The sequence below is a fragment of the Leuciscus leuciscus genome, assembly GCF_965113295.1.
Source record: "Leuciscus leuciscus genome assembly, chromosome: 1".
In the NCBI taxonomy this organism is placed as follows: Eukaryota; Metazoa; Chordata; class Actinopteri; order Cypriniformes; family Leuciscidae; genus Leuciscus; species Leuciscus leuciscus.
In genome coordinates, this window is record NC_138725.1 from 17,288,249 (window position 1) to 17,312,293 (window position 24,045).

Here is a 24,045-nt window from a genome sequence, read left to right on the forward strand (position 1 = left end):
TATGAGGAGGTGGCGGGCGAGTTGCAATATACGGCGGGAGCGTAGACCACCTTGTCGGTTGATGTACGCTACTGTCGCGGTATTGTCTGATCGGACTAGTACGTGCTGGCCCCTGAGCAACGCACGGAAGCGGTGCAGGGCCAGACGTACAGCCAGCAACTCGAGGCAATTGACATGCCAAAGGCGCTGGGGTCCTGTCCAGGAGCCCGCGGCAGCATGTCCATTGCACATGGCGCCCCAGCCCGTGGTGGAGGCATCTGTTGATACAACAACATGCCTGGAAACTCATTCTAAAGGCACTCCGGCCCGAAGAAAACTGAGGTTCGACCACGGGGTGAAGGTCTGACGGCAGGTCGAAGTCACTGGGACTCGGAGCGTGCCGTGTTGCCATGCCCACCTCGGGACTCGATCGCGAAGCCAGAGCTGAAGCGGTCTCATATAAAGCAATCCGAGCGGCGTTACTGCGGCTGCGGATGCCATATGCCCCAGGAGCCTCTGAAAAAGTTTCAGTGGAACCGCACTCTTGCCCTCGAATGACGAAGGCAAGTCAGCAGTGACTGCGTGCGCTTGCTCGTAAGCTGCGCGCACATGGCGACCGAGTCGATTTCGAGATAAGAGAAAAGAGGCAGAGTTTGCTCTTCTCCCAGTTGACCCGAAGGCCCAGACGAGCTAGGTGCCGGAGCACTAGGTCCCTGTGTTCGCAAACCTGGTCTCGAGAGTGAGCTAGGATCAGCCAGTCGTCGAGATAGTTCAGGATGCGACCCCCGTGTTCCCGTAGAGGAACAAGGGCTGCCTCGACGACCTTCGTGAAGACGCGTGGAGACAGGGCTAGCCCGAAAGGGAGAACCGCGTACTGGTATGCCTGCCCCTCGAAAGCAAACCGTAGGAACGGTCTGTGTCGAGGAAGAATGGAGACATGGAAGTAGGCATCCTTCAGGTCGATCGCTGCAAACCAATCCTGCGGCCGCACGCATGCGTTTGGCCGTGAGCATCTTAAACGGCATCCTGTGAAGGGAGCGGTTCAAGACGCGCAGATCGAGGATTGACTGTAACCCACCGGATTTCTTCGGTACAATGAAGTAGGGTCTGTAGAAGCCGGACTTCATTTCGGCTGGAGGGACAGTCTCGATCGCACCCTTCGCCAGTAGGGTGGCGACCTCCGCTCTCATGACAGGGGCATTGCCACCGACCATAGTGAAGCGGGGAGGAGACCGCGCGAACTGCGTCGCATAGCCGAGCCTGATGGTTCTCGTGACCCGGCGGGACAGTCTGGGGAGCTCTAGCCAGGCTCCTAGAAACTGCGCCAGCGGGGTCACTCGAACCACAGACGTACCGTCGGTGGTGCAGCGAGGCGGAATGACTGGCCCAGGCGAGGGTGGCATAGCGGCCCTGTGCGGGGGCACGGTCATTAGCCGCGTCCTGCCAGAGGAGGCCAGGGGAGGACCAGCGTCCCACGGGGGCGTGCTCTGGCAGGGGTCTAGCGACAGAGGGGGATGAGAGGAGCTTGGTCCATGGGCGGCGCGTGCTGTCATCCACAGCCTCTTGGTGCTCAGAGAAAGAGCATCAGTTCTTTTGAACGAGATTCTTCCCCAGCCCTCCACCGGGGGAAGGAATGGTCCTGCTACCAGCTCCTGAAAGAACTGAGCCCTAACTCCAAGCTGCCCGTCTCAGGAGTGCTGCTTAGCCAGGTGTTAGCCGGCTAAGGGGCAGAGACAGGCGGTGCCAGCCTCCAGCGACCTCCTCGTGCTCGGGCCGGTGAAGGCTCGAGGGGAGGAGCCGCATGGAGGCGGCGTCAGCGGGAAGCAGACTAAGGAGACCACACGGACGGATGACCATCAGTGCAGAAGCCTCAGTCCGCTTCTGGAGTGATCGAAGACTGTTGGGCGCAGTCCTCAACCACACCGCCGACCAAGCTGCCCATCTCAAGAGTGCTGCTTAGGCAGGCGTGGCAGTCTAAGGGGCAGAGACGGGCAGCGCCGCCCTCCTGCGACCTCCTCCTGCCCAGGGCCGGTGAAGGCCCGAGGGGAGGAGCCGCATGGAGGTGGCCTTGGCGGGAAGCAGACTAAGAAGACCACACGGATGGATGACCATCAGTGCAGACGAACCTGAGACTGCTTCTGGTGGCCGAAGCCACCCCGCCGAAGAGCCCAGCCTGGGACATGGGGGAGCTAAGAAAATGAATTCTCAGACCCCCTCACCTCAACCTGGCTAAGCCCATGTCTTGGACCACTCTAGTGGACACCACCTGGCCCAGGATCACGCAGGTACCGATGTCGCCCGAGAGCGAGGTCAGTAGTGTGCGCGGCGGAACGACCAAGCTGGGCATGGGAGGCATAGCGTCCCAGCAAGGGGGCGTGGTCGAGTTTCCGCGTTCTGTCAGTGTTGGCCAGGGAAGGACTAGCGTTCCACTGCGGCCGGTTCTGACAGAACTCCTGAGTCAGCACTGCCTCGAGGGCGAAGGCGACACACAGGACTGCATGCCTGTGTCACAATAGTGACAGAGAACATACAGACCAAGATCGCCTCACGATCAAGGGCAGCGAAGGCGGAGGACGCCCGCGGGCCGCGAAAAGTCACGTGGACTCCCGCCGGAAGCGTCCTGATGCACATCCTGGAAGCCTACAGCGCTCGGGGGGAGGGCGGCGCCACTCCAACCGATGCTTTCAGCTGCCCGGGAAAGCATGGCCATCAACTCTGGATCTGACTCGACTAACGCTGACACTCCTGAGGGAGGCAACGTAGTCGAATCCTCATTTCCAGAGGAATCAAGCCCGCCTTGTGATGCTGTGAGTGACATGACACCCTCTGCTGGAGCCCCGAATGAAACACTGGGTCCCCGAGAGGAACCAGGCACACACGGAAGCCCCACGGTTTGCGATGTGGAGGGGGGCGTGTTTTTTTTTTTTTTTACAATTTATTTATTTATTTATGTATTGTACCACACTGTAACCCTCAGATCACCCTGGCCACCAGCCAAAGCATCCCGTAGGAAGATTGGGGTGTGGCAGAGGGGACTCTGATCATTGAGTCTCGATCTATAAACATCGTGATGGTCATGTTCCCACAATGAAAACATGACTCATCCACAAGCGCTGCCGAGCGTGATTAAGCCCAACACGCGAAACAGCGCTCGTGACCGTTAGGCAGATGAATCACGCGCCCACATCCAGTAAATACACGGGCGAACCGTCTTGAAAAAGACATGCCGCGTGCAGCTCTTTTAGAGAGGAAAAAGCTCAGCAGAGTGCTGAAGCGCCCAGGGAGAAACACACTCACTGTCGGCAGATCACGGCACAAAACAGCAGCAGGCAATGCGATCTCGCTGGAACGTGCCATCACACAAACACACTGAAGAGCCGCTCGTCTCGTAGAATGATGATGATTCAGAATGGCTTGTAGGAGTGAAGAGAACTCTTGGCTCCGAAGCGAAAACATATCTGCATGTTGCCAGCGCACTTCCTTACATACCCCCAGGGTGGGGCGGAGTTACGCTATGCAAATTCCGCAGACCCATGGCATTTCATTGCCATAGGCTCGTTTTCTATACTCGAAGGTGATAGGCTTTCTAAGCGAAACCCCATTCGTCGTCATCCGACGTAACTCGGAGTGACTACGAAAGGGAACCGAGGTTATGTAAGTAACCGAGACGTTTTTATTACTCACATTAATGATTGAAAAAAAAAAATATTGTTAAGATTCTGTGTTTTGCACATGTGTGTTTTATCATAACTCATATTTCATGAGGCACAGGTACTGTCTTTATAGCTCAATAAAGTGTCATTCATGCAGTTTAACTGTTTGTTCTGAAGGTCAAAGATGAGAATGATCATAAAGGGACGAATGAGACGATCAACATGTCCATTCCAATGCAATAAGTGCTCAAAATACGAAGTTTCAGACATTGCCAGGGATTAAAGTTCTCCGTCGCTATGACGGATTTCCGTTAATTGCAGGGTTCCCGCCTGTCCTTATGTCTTAAAATCACTTTTCATCATTTTAAGGCCATAAATATGCTTACATTTCTCAAATAGTGTAATAAATGTCTTAATTTCAGTTTGAATAGGTCTTAAATTAAGGAAAGATGAGGTGTATTCACCCTGCTGAGGGGGATGTGATCAAAGCCTGGAGTGGAGCGAAAGCACGTTCCTCTCTGCACTCTAAGCGTTCTGTTATCACTCCGCTCTGGATCCACTGCGGGTTTTCCATTCCCGCGCACGGAAAAACTGCTCCGTATTCACTCCATTTTAAAAATTATTTTAATATGTTTATTTTTTTATATCATGAACATCTGAATTTATAATACTATATGTAACATTTATAATACTATATGTAATGTTTTTGGAAAGTATTCTACACATAAGATATAATAGAATTCACAATAGATTTACTAAACAATGTCCAAATGTAGTGAGCATGCCTATAGAGAGAAATGCACATTTTATACGGATTACATAAGAGAGTAGTCTGTTTCTATTTGTTTTGAATTGTTTTGCTTAAAAGTAAACATTTCAAGCTTTATATATATATATATATATATATATATATATATATATATATATATATATATATGTCATGCCTGTGAAGTAGCCTATACGCTGAGTTTCGGTTCATTTATGAGACGCACTCCAGTTCACATGCAATGCTATTGTTATTCGCCGGCGAATCATTTGTAGATTTAGTTTGTGTTTATCATTTGTGTTTAGTTGCACAAACATAGTAGGCCTACATGCAGTCTTGAAATAAATGCATAAAATATAAAAAATCATTAATCTGTCATTTTTGTGTATTCATAAAGTCAAATGGTGTTCTAATAATGTGTCCTAAGTTTAAATGTTAGAAAAAGAAATCTGATCTTCAAAAGGTGTCAGAATTGAGGAGGCCTATTTCTACCAGAAAGACTCGGGAGAATTATTTCAACAAATCGTACATTTATTGACTGCTCAGCAAGCTGATAATATACAAAGTCATTTGGCATAGGCCCCGTTCGTAGTGCATAATCCGAGGGTAGCGGATCTGCAATTCCTGCCTGAAGACGAAGGCAGGGGCGCAGCCGACCCCCCCGGGAGGTATGGACAGGACCATCCTGGTGGTGGTGGGGAGGATGGGGGTAATCGTCGCATCAGTATCTGCGAACTCAACATGTGTAAGTACCGAGCTTTTATACAGTGAGCATAAGAATATGATTGGATAGAAGTGAAGGCAATAGGTGATGTAGTAATTGAGTCTTCCAGGCAGAACTTATGCTAAAGTTTTCATTTCTGTCATGCTTTCTCCAAGAACAACAGGATGGGGGACAGCTCCTCAAGAAAGGAAGGACGATTTAACTTATCATAACAATCACTGGGTAAGAGTAGGCTATATAAAATGTAACTTCCTGGCCATTTTGTTTTGACCCCTGACTTTTTCCTGAAGACTGGTATAAAAATCTAATTATACTGATCTTACAGTCCTGGTTAGTGTTGAGGTGTCAATATAGTAACATTTTGGGGTCTCCCTGCCAGACAGGAAGGCTTCAGATAGGATATTTTATGATAGGAGACAGTTGTGGTCTTTTGATTGTAAAACACCAGGTGACCGGCCTATCTTTTAATTGCTTGATGTTTTCTGAAACAAACTGCAAATGCTAATACATAGCAACTACACAGAGAGGAAGGGGAGGGCCTGTGCCCCTGCCATGATGGAAACAATCTTCATTCTCAATTTAGCAAACGGAGAGCAAACATCTCCTCTGCTCAGAAATTTAAGGATCTATGATTTTAACCAGAGACAAAAAGACCTCCTAATTTCACCGATGGTAAGTTCACTTCAACACATGTTTAAAACTAACTTAAAAATGCTTGATAATTTAACGTCTTATTTCAAACAATATGAACTATTATTCACTATTTTATTTTATTTATTTCATTTTATATGTTTTATTTATCTGTGTAAAACAGGATATTGTGGCGTCCACGTGATGATCCTATATCACTGATGTAATTAGATTAAAATATTTATACTTGATAATTTAACATCTTATTTCAAATAATATGAACTATTATTCACTATTTTATGTTTTATTTATCTATGTAAGTCAGTGTTTCGTTGTGTATTAGATTAAAATATTTATACTTGATAATTTAACATTTCAAATAATATGAACTATTATTCACTATTATGTTTTATTTATCTATGTAAGACAGTGTTTCGTTGTGTATTAGATTAAAATATGTATACTTGATAATTGAACATCTTGTTTCATATAATCTCTATTGTTTTATTTATGGACGTGACTGTGTAATCACAGGTCACAAAGACACAATGTCCCACATATTAACTACTCCCAAAAGGTGTAATCTTTTGTAATAGTCGCAAGAATCAACGTGCTAAGTCAGTGATAGTCAGAAATCGTAAGGTCTCCTCAATGATTTGCCCCATGCTCCATTCATTAGTGCCTTCGGTTTGATCTATCCTGGACAGAGATTTGCGGGAACACCAGACTACACATTAATCTACTAGTAATAATGATTTCTGAAAAATGCAGAATAAATCAAGATGTAACATTTATTTGTCAGGTAAAAATCGATCATGTCAATTACACAAGTAAATGATTAAAAGCCAATTCATAAAGCCAATTTTCCAAAAGGAAAACACTGAAAGAACACTGTATGGGGGATGATCCTGGTTAAAGGGATCCCAAGACTGCTCTGTCACCTAGCCTTAAAAACCCAGACCAGAACAAAAGGGTTATGCCAATACCCCAGGGGGTAGCACCTGGTTTCGGGGGAAAGGGGAGATATCTTGAAGAGACATCATCCAAAGAGGAGAACAGAATTCTCCTAAGCTCTGAATCTTTCTCATTAAACCAATGACTGCAATGAAATGAAGACCCTTTTACCAATCGCACTGAGACATTTAAAATGATACCAGACATGAAAAGGAAAAACAATAGATTCACAAGATACATCATATGTGATATATAGACATTCTTTGTGAACTTTTGGAGACTTGACTCAGGGGGAGAGGAAGGGTGGAGGGAGAGGGGGATTCAGAAAAGTTTGGACAAGACAATGTCCTGTGGTCTTTCTGTGTGATCTTCTGTCCAGGGTGCGTTTTATTGCTTTATTGCAGGGTGAGTTGTATCTCAGCTTTTGTTTTAGCAGGAAAAACAGTTCCTACAAAGCATGTACTCACTATACTCCTAATTACAAGAAGAAGAAAAAAACTGCTCTTAAACTGTGTGTGTGACAGGCTGTGGAATGGGGTTTGGCCGAGGAACATTTTTCAGTCAAAAGATTTTTGTTTTGCTTTAATCCCTGGACACACACACACCCAAAGCAGCAACATAAGCATAAATGAAGAAGACATTTGTACTGAAGTCCACTTGAATTCAAGTGAAGCAACACTTCTCTGTGTTTAAACACTCAGTCTTTCAGATCAGAGGAAGTTCACAACCAGAGGAGGAGCTGATAGTGTTTAAATGAAGAGCTATACAGTATAATGAAGAGGAAGAGCTGTAACTATATATAATGAAGAGGAAGACTGACAGAAACACAAAATGGCTGATAAGTGTGATCTGTGTCTGCTGGGACTGATCATTCTCTCTTCACTTCTCACAGGTAAAGAAATCTGTATTTTCTCTAAAGACATTTAGTGGAATTAGTCTGGAAAGAGTTCATTTGAACATGCTCAGTTTATTCTTGCACACATTCACGTTGTGATCTCAGAGTTGTGTATTGATACACACAGATCATACTGTATTATTCCTGATACTGGACATAGTGTCACTCAAACATCTGATGATGAAGAATTATCTTCATATTAAGAGTGTGTCAGTGATTTGAACAGCTCTCTGATAAAGACTAATAGTTTATTCTGGAGAGAGTGTTGTTTGCTTTAAGTGAGGCTGAAGACTGTATTTGAATCTTCTGCTTTTAACTTGTGTTTCAGGTACCAGTGGAGTAGAAGAAACTGATATGTTCATCAGTTCTGGTGAAAATGTCTGTCTGTCCTGTAATAATTCTCTTTCTGACTGCAAATCTACTACATGGACCTACTCTAACAGCTTCAGACATTCAGGGACAGTTGAACTGATCACTGGAGGGATAAAGAAGAAAGACACAGAGAGACATGAGAGACTGAGTCTGGAGTCTGACTGCTCTCTGAACATCAAAAACGTCACAGAAGAAGATTATGGATTATACAGATGCAGACAATATGTGAATGGCAGACAACCAGTAACTGGTGCATTTGTTTATCTGCATGTTCTTCATGGTAAGTTTATGATTATGTGGTCAATTTAAAAAGGGCAGATTCTCCCTTTAAACTCAGATGATTATTGAAGAGTCTGTGATTTGTGTTTTGTGTTCAGTTTCAGTGTCTCCATCATCATCATCATCATCATCATCATCATCCTCACAGACTGAGATCAGTCCAGGCCGCTCTGTGACTCTCTCCTGTCAGTTGTATTCATATACTGTATACTCCTGTGATGATTGGGTTCGTTCTGAGGGAGTTGAGCTGTTGTGGGTGAATCAGGCTGGTGTTGATCTGAAGACAGACTCCAGATATCAGATATTATCATCATCATCAGATCAATATCACTGTATCATCACTCTGACTACAACACTCCTGAATGAAGATAACAACAGAGAGTGGAGATGTCAGCTTACTCAGAGAAATCAACTCAAGACCTCAGTCAGATACACTGTCAAGTATTCAGGTGAGAAAACACTCTCATGAATCAGTGTCAGAAGTTATCCTGTGTTAACTAGTTAAAATATAATGGTAATATTGTACAGTATGAATCATCTGAACAAACATTCATCCTTTACAGCTCAAGCTGATTCAACGACAGCGGTGAATCCTTCTACACGAGGTACATGATGATGCTGATGCTTTTACGCCATTGATGATTTTATTCACAGAATAATCTCTATTCTAGAATAATTCACAGTTCGATCTCTTCTTCAGTCATAGTGATTTCTGTCGCTGCAGTCGCTGTTCTCCTTCTTGCTCTTCTCTGGCTGATCTGTAGAAAAAGAGCTCGCGAGTTTTCAGATTCAATATCACAGAGTTATCAAGTGAAACAACAATCGTTCCCTTTCAAAACGTTTACTCGTATTGCGTCTTTGCAAGACACTAAGGAGGAAACTCCTTTTCTCCGAATTTTGAAGCCTTTAATTAAGAAACGCAGTGCCATTGCACACCTATAACAGTGCAGCGATCTGAGCGCATCTGTTGGTTTTTCAGTGGGAACTGCATGAATCTATGGTGAAGCAGCGTGTCTGCGGCAGCCAATCGCAGCTCATCCCGCAGAGAGAGCACAGAGCCGGCCGAAAGGGGCATCTGCCTATTAAAGCAGCTCATATTCATCATAGGAATTAGATTTATTCTCCTTCAGCGAAAAACTTATGTCATTGATTCTCGAAGAAGCCTTCTCGCCGTCGAAGAAGCCAGGAAGCGGACCGAGTGCTCTCTTAACTGTCTCCCCTGCCCTGAAAATTTCCTGCAATGTTGTTCATTTATATGTGGAAATAAATCTAATATGAATCGGATGTGCATTTAGACCTGCCGTGTAAGCGGACAGATCGGACATTCCCCTGTCAATGCGAGTCGTATGTCATTGAAAAAAAAAGTGTCTTTTTGAAACAGTTCACAGTACAGATATATCTATAACAAATTAAACAACTCTAGTTGACTAACAGAGTGTTAATTTTGTTCATTTGTGTTAAATAAAAAGCGATCTGGCACTGAAATATGTTGCTTATGAAATCATGCTGAGTGCTCGTTGTCGCTGCTGTCAGTTTAGTGACAAGCAGTTTCTCTAAATAACGCTGCCTAGTGTTGTTATTTTGTCTCTCCCGATAGAGCCCGTTTCCTTTCTCTTCCTCCTTCTCCATATCTTCCCAAGAAACTGTGGCGTATCGCTTTAATGTAAACAAATACTAAGCTGCGCTCTCTCTCTGTCGCTATTTTTCTCAGTCTCACTGTCGCAGTAACCATGGCAACGGATAGTGTAACCACCTAATATGGCGGCGCCTTCCCGGAATGCAACGCGGAGTGAAAAGATTGTGACGTAACTCCTCATTCTCTATTCGCTTCCGTCGCAACGATCATTTGTTATTAAATTAGAGGCTGCTACGTTAGGTTGGATTTTGCAGTTAGCCTACAACAAATTTAACACCCTCGTTTCTATGAAACTGAAAACAATTGAACCAGCTGGAGACTTTGACACAAGACAAAACAGAACCGATGTTTCAAAACCGATCAGATAACGTTACTATGGCTTTGTATGGCAGTAACGTTAGCCAACTAGTTTACGGTTAGACTAGGCTAGCTATCGATAACGTTACACTGACACAACTTAAGTTAATGCTCTGAATTCGCAGCTATTTTAAAATAGTTAAAATTTCCAGGTCAACCACAAATAATCCCACTACCTTTTAATATCATCCGATAACTAATTCAATGCCGATTTGTTGCTTTGCCCACTTACCACTTCAAGACCATCTGTAAAACATTGCCAGCTCAACGTGCGAGACGAATGAGTTGCTTGAACATACACAGCAAAGATTCTATTTGATATACACAGACACCATATTAGGAAAAAGGGGCGGGCTGATGCATTGCTGGCCGATTTATTACACATCCAGAAGAATACATTTGAGTCGTTATAGGCTCTGGTATATTATAGAGCATAATAGGAATAAAGTTGTGACAAAAAAATTATCAGGGAGGAAAAATCTGAGGGGGCACGTGCCCCTCACTTTGAATGGGCATGACGCCACTGAGTGAGACTGTGTATCGTGATTCTGTACTATTCTGCTAGTTGAAAATGTATTATGCAGTAACTTAATATTACTCTGAGAGAGTGTGTGTGACAGTGATTTATGTGCATACATGTCAGCGTGGCATCGCTCGTCAAGTTCGTAGAGAGCTTATTCAGTCCATTTTAAATTCTGATTTTGGCCGCCTCTCAAATGGGTTAAACCATAGATATATTGCCTGTGAAGTTCAAGTAAATGCGCTAGAAAATCTGCGCTCATTCAAGGATGTGCATTTATTGCATGGACGGAGAAAGCGCCGACGCCTGCAGGATTTCATCTGATGGTACATAAGCATATTATAATCTATCTGTTCCGTGAGAGCAGAACGAACGAGCCTTTATTGACGTTTTTTAATCGGAAAACTCCAAAAAGCAACAAAATTGTCAGACATCCATTAGTGCATGTTCACAGAGGAAAACAACTGAAATACAGCGCTGGTTGCTCTCTCGAACGATACTCGACGACAACGACGATTCCTAAACCGTGGGCGAAGTAATGGGTGTATTAAATTGTATGAAATAATCCCGGAAAAAAGCACAAACACTGCAGAGGTGGCAAGTTCAGCAGCTAAAATTTGCTCAGGTGAAGTGACGGCTAGTAACAGCAGACAAACGGCTAGCATTGACATCAGCGGCAATCCACCTGTCACTCAAGTGGACACACCCTTAATTATGCAGAACATTAAATATTAATCAACTAAACGGATGAGTTATAAAAAAATTCACCCCCCTCACAGTTGTTATGAAGGGCAAAATTAGCTGTATAGACCAAAGCCACATAGAGATCCAGGCTGTAAACATGTTTTTTTTCTGCTGTAAAGTTGGTAATTTTAACATGGGGGAGATACAGATTTGACTCACTTGTGCAGCCAGCCCAAGCGGCCAGTCAATGAATTGCAGTTTAACTCACTTCAGTGTTGGTTTCAAGAGAGAGACGGGGAGGTTGCCGCTTGCTTGTACAATGCTGAACGCTCTCACTAGAGTGTTGCCCACAGCACCGCCACTGGCCGGCCGGCTGAATCGATTCATAGGATTTGATGAATCGATATTGAATTGAGAAACAAATAATTGCAATGCATTGATGAATCGATATTTTTACCCAGCCCTACTATATGTCTATAGAGGGTTTGCACCTACGTCACGATTTGGTCAGTTACCCGGATCCGCGGCCATATTGGAGGTACTCGGATGTAAACAACGGCATGGATTGCACTGTTTATGTACAACTGAACACATTGTTTCACTAATTTATGATGTCTAAACCACAGAAAAAACACATGGAAGCTGCAAAATCATATAGAGAAGGACTTAGTTAGCAGGAAAGAGCGCGAAATTTTGACAAACTTAAGTTAATATGTGGTAAAGATCCGAACGAGCTAGCTTCTCTAGTCCTTACTGCAGTTCTTCCTTCTATTTCTAATCCCGACATTGGCTACGTTCAGATTGTCAGTCCAAAAAAAGCACATGAAATCCGTTTCAAGCTACAGCTATATAGCTTAGCTATATGTGGTTTGAAATCCTATTCAAATCACATATCAGGAAATCCACTTCAGTCTGAACGCTCTGATCGGATTTTGCGTGGTTTATGTGACTTTCTCACGCCACGTAAAATGTAAATATCAGACATTGTTATAGGGAACATGCTGAAAGTCGCTGCCGAAACAAGGCTGTGTTGTTGCAAAGTGCCGGACGAGCAGAAAATTGTGAAATGTATTTTGAAACCGGCGCGGAAAAAGAGTTGCTCAAGACGCAGTAGTCCAGCGCAGCGGCTACACATTTCCATGTTGTAAAATTTAAATAAGACAACATTTCTATTGCAAATGCAAACCCCTCCATCAACGCAACATCATTGCCATATCGTCAAAGAGCTGCGTGGACACACAAATCGGATCTGAACAGTTGCGATACACATTGTGGACATCATTTTAGATCATATTCCAATCGGATACAAAGATAATCGGATTTGGACTGACAGTGTGAATGTAGACATAGTGAACTACTTTACGTCAACATTTTAGCCATAGTCAACGCTTCATTCACACGTGGCTGATGCTGTGCCTCTCTCAACCACAAACGCCATCTTTCATCAGTTTTTTTGCACTCTTCTCTTTAACTTTCGGCAGTCTATAGAACTCGAAATGTTTTTCCTCTGTGCGACCGATTAGTACAGACCAAAACACGACCATTTTTCAGCAGCAATAATCAGCCAAATTTGCAAGTCCGTTCAGTTCAGTGGCATTGTTTACGTTCAGTTCAGTGGCACTGTTTACGTTCAGTGCCTCCAAAATGGCCGACTTCCGGATTGATGACGTGTAGTGAAAACCCTCTATGGGACTGCAAGTCGATAAGTTATACTATATTCCTGTGTAGGGACTAATTACATGCTTGATTAGTGATATTAAAGTGTACTTTATTTGTTTTACAAGTACATTACAAATTCATGACGAGTGTCTTCGAAACATACAAGCCATTTACAATAAGTGTATTATATTTGAGAAAAAAGTATAGGCTTTGCTCAGTAATACCTTTGGCTTAAATTCCAAATACTACAAATTGTACACTTTGTCTTCAATAACAAATGCACATTAATAAACAAATATTATTCTGTACAATATACTATTGTATACTATAATGTATTTTGAAAGTTAGGCTACTTCAATGCATTGTTACAATGATCATTTTCATCACACAGTTAAACATATACCTTTAACCGGTTAAGTGCAAATAAACAGAATTTTCACTTCAAGTATATTTTTCTAAAATATACTTAAGTACAATTATTTTAAAGTGTCTTAAAAGTTGTATTGTGAAAATAGGTAAAAGTATGGAAGTAAAATAATGTCAAATGTTTTTGAAATAAAAAGCCTGTTGAATTGCACTACTTGAAAAAGGGTGTACTTGTATTTTTAGGGCTTGCATTTTTATGGCCTGAAATTCAACATGGTTGAATATTTAAGCTGTGAATATTTAAATTGAATGAATGACTTGCTCTAACTGTTGCTGGTCTTCGTCAACAACAAGCGCTTTTGCACCATCTGCTGGTGAGGTCGACTAACAGCAGATGGAGAGTATGCTCGGTAATCTACTGCTTTTCCTGCAGTTCCTGGACGTCAATGTTGAATTTACTGTCGAATTTAAACCACTGAATTTGTGGAAGCGAATTTGCAAAGTGAAATAAAATGGACCAAAAATTGCCTGTTGAATATTATTGTTTGTATTTTTTAACAGTTTGAATATTTTGGAAGTGAAATATGAAAGGTGAATATGGATTATTGAATTTTTAATAATGAAAATGTGTTTGAAATGTTTTTAATTGAAATATTCACAGCTTAAATATTCAACCATGTTGAATTCCAGCCCATAAAAATGCAAGCCCTAAAAATAAAATGCATTAAAATGCAAGCATGGTTAATGCAATGCCTATTTTTTTTCAAGTAGTGCAATTCAACAGGCTTTTTATTTCAAAAACATTTGACATTATTTTAATTCCATATAAAAGCATGATGCTAATATACTTTTAATATATTTAAAGATAGTAACAAAGTTTGTTAGTATATTTGCAATGTACTATTGAAAAAGGGAATATATTTTAAATACAATAAAGTATACTTTTTTCATTCGGGATTGTTTATTCTTAGCACCCCCAAGAAAATAATCCTGGAGCTGCCACTTTTGCAGGCAAGCCGGTGTTCATGAAGTATATGGTGTCTGAGATTTTCAGTAACGCTGGGCAAAGCTTAACGAGTTCCCTGTTTCGTTTTAAAGCGCCACTGGAAATATTAGGCTTGTTTGAGATGCGCCTTGCCTCGCCTGAAATGTAGAGAGTAGGTGCTGCAGTAAGGAGAGGAGGACTGAAAACAGATCCCAGTGGATCTGACTCCTACGACATCAAAGGCATATTGCGGGATTCGCGTTCATGCACCGTGTTGATGATGAACTGGATGTAATTTAAGTTGCTTTTATATGAAAATCAATATAATGAACAAGACACCAAAAGTACTGTTATTTTTTTCATTTGAAAGATGTGTTCATCAATAATTTTTACTTTAATTACAGACATGTTTTTTATATATTTTTTTTTAAATAGGCCTATTACAACAATCAAATAACCCATATAAAGATCGCATTGTCAGAGAGTTTGGTAATATTCACACATAATTTACACACATAAAAACATGATATCAGAGTTTTAAAATCAAACATTTTAAAAGAGAACAATACATCACGGTTGTTTAAGCCAATGAGCATTAACTCAGAGTCAACCTACTCAGAGTTGATTAAACTAACTCAATTCAGCTGTTCTGAAACCGAAAACTCAGAGTTTCCCATCTCAGGGTAAATCAACGCAGAGTTCAAGTTTTAACTCAGAGTTGGTTGAACCTCCTTATTGAAACAGGCCCCAGATGCTCAACTAACTAACATAAACAAAATGCGTGCAGACGGACTAAACCATTTGGCGCATTAGCAAGGGGTGGGACCGTGAGACCTTAGATAGTCTTTACTTTTTTGTATACAAAATGTAGTCAGTCAATCAACCAAGTTATCCAGCCAATACACTAACTTAACATTTCATCTGACATTCACTAGGAGATTTAATTAGGAAATTAAAATGACCAGGTATAATAAAATATATTCCAGACTTTTCAAGGGCCCTCTCTCCCCTTGGGACCCTGGTAATCAGTACTGGTTTTACCCCCAGTCCGACGCCCCTGATGAAGAAGACATTTGTACTGAAATCCTCTTGAATTCAAGTGAAGCAACACTTCTCTGTGTTTAAACACTCAGTCTGTCAGATCAGAGGAAGTTCACAACGAGAGGAGGAGCTGATGATGTTTAAATGAAGAGCTATAACTATATATAATGAAGAGAAAGAACTGTAACTATATATAATGAGGAGGAGCTGTAACTATATATGAAGAGTTCAGATGCAAAAGCCTCTAAGAGCCATCTGAAATTTTCTTCTAGAATGATCATTTTTATCAAGCTCGTATGTAATTGCACTTAAATGACAATTAATAGGTAATATTCATTGCTATTTAAGTGAAGTTACTGAATTTAGACATACAAGCTTGATAAAAATGATCATTCTAGAAGAAAATTTCAGATGGCACTTAGAGGCTTTTGCATCTGAACTCTTCATATAATGAAGAGGAAGACTGACAGAAACACAAAATGGCTGATAAGTGTGATCTGTGTCTGCTGGGACTGATCATTCTCTCTTCACTTCTCACAGGTAAAGAAATCTGTATTTTCTCTAAAGACATTTAGTGGAATTAGTCTGGAAAGAGTTCATTTGAACATGCTCAGTTTATTCTTGCACACATTCACGTTGTGATCTCAGAGTTGTGTATTGATACACACAGATCATACCGTATTATTCCTGATACTGGACATAGTGTCACTCAAACATCTGATGATGAAGAATTATCTTCATATTAAGAGTGTGTCAGTGATTTGAACAGCTCTCTGATAAAGACTAATAGTTTATTCTGGAGAGTGTGTTTGCTTTAAGTGAGGAAAAATACTGTATTTGAATCTTCTGCTTTTAACTTGTGTTTCAGGAACCAGTGGAGCAGAAGTTACTGATATGTTCATCAGTTCTGGTGAAAATGTGCGTCTGTCCTGTAATAATGCTCTTTCTGACTGCAAATCTAAAACTACATGGACCTACAGCAGATTCAGACATTCAGCAGGAGTTGAACTGATCACTGGAGGGATAAAGAATAAAGACACAGAGAGACATGAGAGACTGAGTCTGGAGTCTGACTGCTCTCTGAACATCAAGAACGTCACAGAAGAAGATTCTGGATTAAACACCTGCAGACAATATGTGAATGGCAGACAACCAGTAACTGGTGCATTTGTTTATCTGCATGTTCTTCATGGTAAGTTTATGATTATGCGGTCAATTTAAAAAGGGCAGATTCTCCCTTTAAACTCAGATGATGATTGAAGAGTCTGTGATTTGTGTCTTTTGTTCAGTTTCAGTGTCATCATCATCATCATCATCCTCACAGACTGAGATCAGTCCAGGCCGCTCTGTGACTCTCTCCTGTCAGTTGTATTCATTTGCTGGATACTCCTGTGATGATCGGGCTCGTTCTGAGGGAGTTGAGCTGTTGTGGGTGAATCAGGCTGGTGTTGATCTGAAGACAGACTCCAGATATCAGATATTATCATCATCAGATCAATATCGCTGTATCATCACTCTGACTACAACACTCCTGAATGAAGATAACAACAGAGAGTGGAGATGTCGGCTTACTCACAGAAATCAACTCAAGACCTCAGTCAGATACACGGTCAAGTATTCAGGTGAGAAAACAGTCTCATGAATCAGTGTCAGAAGTTATCCTGTGTTAACTAGTTAAAATATGATGATAATATTGTACAGTATGAATCATCTGAACAAACATTCATCCTTTACAGCTCAAGCTGATTCAACGACAGCAGTGAATCCTTCTACACAAGGTACATGATGATGCTGATGCATTTACGCCATTGATGATTTTATTCACAGAATAATCTCTATTCTAGAATAATTCACAGCTCGATCTCTTCTTCAGTCATAGTGATTTCTGTCGCTGCAGTCGCTGTTCTCCTTCTTGCTCTTCTCTGGCTGATCTGTAGAAAAAGAGCTGGTGAGTTTTCAGATTTACTCCTTTACAACAATTAAAAACAGTTCAGATGAGCAAAAAAGCACATCATGTTCAGATTGTATTTATCATAGAAACGTGGATTATATGAAATTCTCAAACAGAAGTTTATTCCTGCTAAGAATTCCTGTAAAGTCAATATCACAGCGTTATCAAGTGAAACAACAATCGTTCCCTTTCGAAGCGTTTACTCATATTGCGTCTTTGCAAGACACTAAAGAGGAAACTCCTTTTCTCCGAATTTTGAAGCCTTTAACCTGATAAGCTTCACCAGTGCGCCGTCGCACTGAATCGTTCTTTGTTTAAATAGTTCAAAGTTTCTATTAGATTTAATGTTATTACCTTGACAAATACATCATTAAAAAGATATAAGATTCAAGTTTAAGTATTTGAAAACTATTGTATTCTGAGAAACTTATAGTGACAGTTATGTCTTAATTTGTGTCAGGAGTTATGTAATGAAAAAATGAGTCGATACTTTTAATATGACTTATGCGCATCAGCCGCTGCCATTCAGAAAAAAACTCCTGTGCTGTCGTCATGACAGCGCTTGACAAAACAACGTCCCTCAGGGCTTTTAGCTCAAAAATATGCAGATTTGGAGAAATATTGATCGATTCTCAGAGGTTTATGTCAGATTTCTATAGAGAGGAATAATATTTATTGAATTTATACCAAAATGTGCCGATGTAATCATTATGAGCGCTGGATACTCTGATGTACTGTGTTTTCAATACACACTGGCAGCCTGAGGGCGCACTATGCACATTTAGTCCATATATGAAACACATGAAGAAGAGCCATAATCATGTGACATTCCAGGAAATCCCTGACATAAACAGAGATTGCTGTAACATGAAGATAAAGTTGTTTTGGAGACAATAAACATGATTGCAACGATATATGATTTATCTGTGTTCTTCGAGCCATGTCAGGTATTTTCATAATAATAGATTATGTTTATAATGTAATGCTAATCGATATAGACTTTATCATTGTGCAGAATACTATAAAATAATATATTTTCAGATTTTTTTTTATCCGAAGCCAAATCAGATCACAGAAGGTTATTTAAAGGTTAGGTGTAAGGTTATTTAAATGTGTATTGATGGTGTGCTAAGCTAACATGCTAGCCCAAGATGCCCCTGCCACCTAGCTGTTATTTTTTTGAAAAAATTTAAATAGGAATGCTTACTGAAATGTTTCTTTATTCAAGAAGGGCATTTGATACAGTTTCAAATGTGAAGTAAATTAAATTAGGGATTGAAACAGCGTGTCTTGCCAGTCGTTAGTAATTATAATGCAGACAAAAGAAAAGCATATTTAGAGCCATAACCAGGCTGGAGAGGTGTGAATGTATGCAGGAGAGACTGAAACTGAATGGGGCTCGTTTGCACCACAAAACAATAGAGACAATAGACACTGAATGGATGATTAGAAGATGATGACAAACATCAGTTTGCATTTTAGAGTCTAATCAAAATAAAGTCACATGACACGATCTTTAGAAACATTTAATTAAATACAGAGTTTTAGACTTGTCATCTTCATATTTTAAATATAATATGGTCAGACATGTGGCTTTAGCTGCAGTGCATTTTTAGATTGATACAATGCCAATTTCAATATTATTTTCATGAAGATATTTCATAAAAATAAATGTCTAATAACTTTATAAAACTTTGAAGCTATTTATAACAATTTTGTTCATTATGACAATAATTAATCCTAAATTTACAATAAACTTTCAAGTGTCAGCTTTCAAATGAGAACATAATTGTGCTTTTAGTGCAAAGGGTTCATGAACTGTATTTAGTTTGGGTATGCCATTTCTGGGCATTTTTCAAAAGTAGGCTAACAGGTTAATTCAAAAACGCAGTTCCACTGCACACCTATAACAGTGCAGCGATCTGAGCGCGTCTGTTGGTTTTTCAGTGGGAACTGCATGAATCTATGGCAAAGCAGCGTATCTGCGGAAGCCAATCGCAGCTCATCCCGCAGAGAGAGCACAGAGCCTGCCGAAAGTGGTGGGGCATCTCTGCCTATAAAAGAAGCTCATATTCACCATAGGAATTAGATTTATTTTCCTTCAGTGAAAAACTTACGTCATTGATTCTCGAAGAAGCCTTCTCGCCATCGAAGAAGCCAGGCAGCTGCTGCAGCTGACTTAACTGTCTCCCCTGCCCTGAAAATTTTCTGCAACGTTGTCGCAAAGGTCGCGTGGCGGTTGCGGCACGTGCAGAGCCCTTCTGCACCCCACTGACGAGCACAGTGAGTGCATTGCATGTATGGGGAAATGCCACGCTCACCGAGATGAGCTGCTCTCACTGCGAGAGTGTGTCTCTCCGCTCTCTGAAAAGGCTCCGACCCTCGGGCTCTCCTGTTTCCACCGCGGGGTCAGAGGACTGGACAATCGGACACAAGCAAACTCATGCCGGCCCAGCCCCCGTGTGCCTCACTCTGCCCCATCAGCCCTCGTCTGGCGGGCTTACGCATCCTCTGGCTAAGCAGGCTCAGTTCTTCATACCATGGTGGTCCTCCAGGTATTTCAGGCCAAACTCCTCCGGCCTAAGGACGAGCCTGGATCAGACACAGCCACATTTCGTGACCACCACAGCGCTAGACAACGCAGACAGGACTGCCTTCCTTGAATCCCCAATCTCCACCACTGGTCTCTTCGGCCCTGCAATTGATGGCTTCGCCGAGCGATTCACGATGGCACAGAAGTCTTTGCAAGCAATGCGCCACTCCAGCTATGCTACATTGAGTCGCCAGAAAATAGTGCATAGTCAATACTTCGGTAAGGAGCATTGTGGCACAAGTCCTTCGTGCCATAGTAATGAGCTTACTAACAAAGGGAGTCATGGAAACAGTTCCTCCTCCCCACAGCGAGTCAGGCTTCCACAGCCGCTACCTCCTCGTTCCCAAGAAGGATGATGGCCTCAGGTCCGCCCTAGACCTCAGACATCAGACATCCGTGGTTGATCTCATGTAGGAAGGTGGTTAACACGGACTCTTCCAACACAGGTTTGGGAGCTCTGTGCGAGGGCAGACAGACTTGCGGCTTCTGGTCGAGCGCAGAAAAATCTCTGCAAATCAACTGCCTGGAAATAATGACAGTTTTTCTGGCCCTCAAAACCTTCCTACCAGACCTAATAGGACACCATGTCCTAGTCCGGTCGGACAACATGGCGGTAGTGCCCTAAATAAATCACCAAGGTGGACTCAGGTCACGGCCTCTGTACAGACTAGCCCAACGCCTTCTATTATGGGCACAATGCAACCTGCGCTCTATGCGAGACTGAACCAGGGAGCAGACATGCTGTCCCTGGACGACGTGTTCCCAAGGGAGTGGTCCCTCCATCCCCAGAGCATCAATCTGGAGCATCTTTGGCAAGGCAGAGGTCGAACTCCGAAGGCAACTCTCACTGCCCAATATTCTTTACAAAGAACACAGATGCGCTGGCCCACGAATGGCCCATCCTCCCCCTTTATGCCTTCCTCCGGTCATGCTGCACCCTCAGGTCATTAAACGGATCAGGGAAGACAGGTGTGCCATCCTTCTGGTGACTTCTCTCTGGCGGACCCAGCATTGGTTCCCCAAGTTGATTCAGCTTCTTGCAGCAGCCCCATGGCAAATTCCCCTGAGGAAAGACCTCCTTTCCCAGGCGAACAGGACAATTTGGCCCAGCTGACCCAAGATGTGGGCCCTCCACGCATGGTCTGTTTTCTTTGACTGGAGTTCAGTCCAGAACCAGGACCCTTTATCATCCGAAGTACCTCTGATACTCTCTTTCTTAAAGTGTAAATTGCAGGTTAACCACCACAACCAATTAATGTGTAAATTAAAGTGCCCAGTATGTATATATTTAAACATTTCTGTCTTAAAATGCGTTAAATAACATTTATTGGGGTTTCTTCAAAGGTAGCATGTTTTTACAGTAACTGGGTGATGACATCATAAGAGGGAGAAGCAACCCATAGCAACCCATACTCTGCTAGCCTAGTGCTTACCCGGATAACATTAGGGAACAAGCCAAAGTCTTTTCAAAATCTTGCCGTCATGTAGAATAACAAGGAGGGACAACGACTGAAGACATTATTTACTTGCATGGTGTCAGTAGTCCTAATCAGAGCTGTAGAGATGCACACACTGCATAGGCACAATGGCGCTTTGCCGGCATCTGCTGACAGAACGCGATATTGTCAGTGTTAAAATGCAACTCCGCAACGACACGGAGCTGTTGCGAGATACGCGCCTTTAACTGGATTAAGCCGAGAAAAGCCGTTTTGGACGGAACGAGCTCAAAGCGGATGAGCGCAGCCCGCGGGAGGGCAAGTGTGTTTCTGCGGCGGGGTCCAGTTAGCGAAAGATGAACAAAAACCACCGAATCCCCCAAGCAACCGAACTCTGAACGCCGTGGAGGTGAATTTTGATGTATTCGTACATCCCGCATAAACACAATAGTTAACCATTTTTGCTAGCTAGGTCTCCAATATAACTGCTAGCCTACTTGCCGTTAGACTAACGGGTCTGTAACTCTAGGCTTGGAGTCCCTCTTATGATGTCACGCCCAGCCTAGTGGAAGGGAGGGGGAGTGCTTAAAACCACTGTAAAAAGTACCAACTTTTCATATTATATTCAGCATTTTGGTATAAGAAAACATACACAACAATGGTGGGCGGTTCTTATCTTTATGTTTAATAAGCACATTGCATTATCTTCGTGAAAAAATGTAACCTGCAATTTACACTTTAAAAGAGCTAATTGACATGGGTCACACCCTCTCCATGCCATAGCACCACGCTCCCTTGGACAGCCCGTCTCTGGGTAGAAGTGACCTGGTCGTCCGCTTCCTGAAAGGGGCAAGGAGGCTCAACCCGGCTCGTCCTCTTAACATACCCTCTTGGGAGCCTCAAAAGGTCCCCTGTTCGAGCCACTACAATCGGCCGGGCTCCTGCCACTTTCGCTTAAGACCGCACTATTGCTAGCATTAGCATTGGTAAAGTAAGTGGGTGACCTGCAAGCTCTCTCCGTCAGCGCTTCCTGCCTCGAGTTTGGGCCTATCGACTCGAAGGTCATCCTCAAGCCAAGGCATGGCGATGTGCCCAAAGTGCTCTATACTCTGTTCAGAGCTCAAGTTCTTACGCTGTCAGCTCTTCCCGATTCGGAAGACAAGCGTCAACCTCACTCACTTACACAATCAGAAAATTCAACTGAAAATAAATACTGGTTTAGAAAATATTAAGCACGATTTCCAACATCTTGTGCAGTGCCACGTGCTCTAATATAGATGGTATTAATTTTTTGTATTTTGCATGGATTAGACAACACAGTTCTGTTCCAATAAATAAAAAATAAAAATCACACAGACATTATTTAGTAATTTAACATTCTTTTATTTACTTTACTTTTTACATTACTTTATTTTCAACACAAAAATTAAATGTGTGTGTGTGTGTGTGTGTGTGTTTGTGTGTAAACATTCTCAGCATGAAATGTGTCTGTTCCTGTGGGTTAACTGCACCATCACATGTGTTATGCTCTGCTCTGCCTCAGAAGAATCAGAATCAGAATCAGAAAGAGCTTTATTGCCAAGTGTGCTTGCACCCACAAGGAATTTTTCTTGGTACTGAAGCTTCCAGTGTACATATACAAATACAAATACAACAAGAAACATAGTAATACAAATTCTAAGAATAAAATATATTTAAAAAAAATTTGAAATAGTATAAAAGTAAAAAAGGGGTCACAGTTGGGTTTAGTCCGAATAAACATTTACAGATTATGAACATATTTACAGTATTTTGAATAGTATGAATAATATACAAATAAATATCACCTGAGTGAGAGAATATTACACTAGACAGTGGGAGTCTAGTGCATGTTACAGATTATGAACATATTTACAGTATTTTGAGTAGTATGAAAAATATAAATATCACCTGAGTTAGAGAATATTGCACTAGACAGTGGGAGTATTGCACTTACAGGCATATGCCTTGGGGGGCATGTTAAGTGTTCAGAAGGGAAATGGCCTGTGGAAAGAAACTGTTCCTGTGCCTGTATGTTCTTGTGGCCAGTGATCTGTGTCGCCGTCCTGACGGTAACAGTTCAAACAGGGGGTGTCCAGGGTGAGTGGAGTCTGTGATGATTTTACCTGCTCTCTTCCTCACTCTGGAAGAGTACAGGTCCTGGAGGGTTGGCAAGGGGGCACCAATAATCCTCTCTGCAGTCTGGACTGTCCGTTGTAGTCTCCTGATGTCCGATTTGGTAGCTGAACCAAACCAGACAGTGATGGAAGTGCTTAAAACAGACTCAATGACGGCTGAGTAGAACTGGATCAGCAGCTCCTGTGGCAGATTGAACTTCTTCAGCTGGCGAAGGAAGTACAGTCTCTGCTGGGTCTTTTTCACAATGGAGTCAATGTGATTTGCCCACTTCAGGTCCTGAGAGATGGTAGAGCCCAGGAACCTGAATGACTCCACTGCTTCCACAGTGCTGTTCATGATGGTGAGAGGGGGAGTGCTGGGGATTTTCTCCTGAAATCCACAATCATCTCCACTGTTTTGAGCGTGTTC

The 24,045-nt window shown here is 42.4% G+C and overlaps 1 protein-coding gene and 2 long non-coding RNA genes across 3 annotated transcripts in view; all 3 read left to right on the top strand.

Moving 5' to 3' along the window:
• LOC309492896 (uncharacterized protein) overlaps positions 1 to 24,045 on the top strand; it is a gene marked incomplete at its 5' end in the record, with an annotated part of 37,484 nt that overhangs the window by 5,420 nt on the left and 8,019 nt on the right. Inside the window, 7 exons of the mRNA XM_082161936.1 lie at positions 7,930 to 8,253; positions 8,351 to 8,701; positions 8,816 to 8,857; positions 16,369 to 16,692; positions 16,790 to 17,122; positions 17,237 to 17,278; positions 17,374 to 17,448. Of these exons, the coding sequence (XP_082018062.1) occupies positions 7,930 to 8,253; positions 8,351 to 8,701; positions 8,816 to 8,857; positions 16,369 to 16,692; positions 16,790 to 17,122; positions 17,237 to 17,278; positions 17,374 to 17,448 (1,491 nt within the window). The remainder of the gene's footprint in view (positions 1 to 7,929; positions 8,254 to 8,350; positions 8,702 to 8,815; positions 8,858 to 16,368; positions 16,693 to 16,789; positions 17,123 to 17,236; positions 17,279 to 17,373; positions 17,449 to 24,045) is intronic.
• On the top strand, positions 250 to 3,618 carry LOC309479132. Its single transcript, XR_014199167.1, has 3 exons — positions 250 to 376; positions 626 to 1,688; positions 1,944 to 3,618. It is a non-coding gene; the product is annotated as an uncharacterized lncRNA (long non-coding RNA).
• Positions 7,015 to 7,460, top strand: LOC309503843. Its single transcript, XR_014207888.1, has 2 exons — positions 7,015 to 7,111; positions 7,408 to 7,460. It is a non-coding gene; the product is annotated as an uncharacterized lncRNA (long non-coding RNA).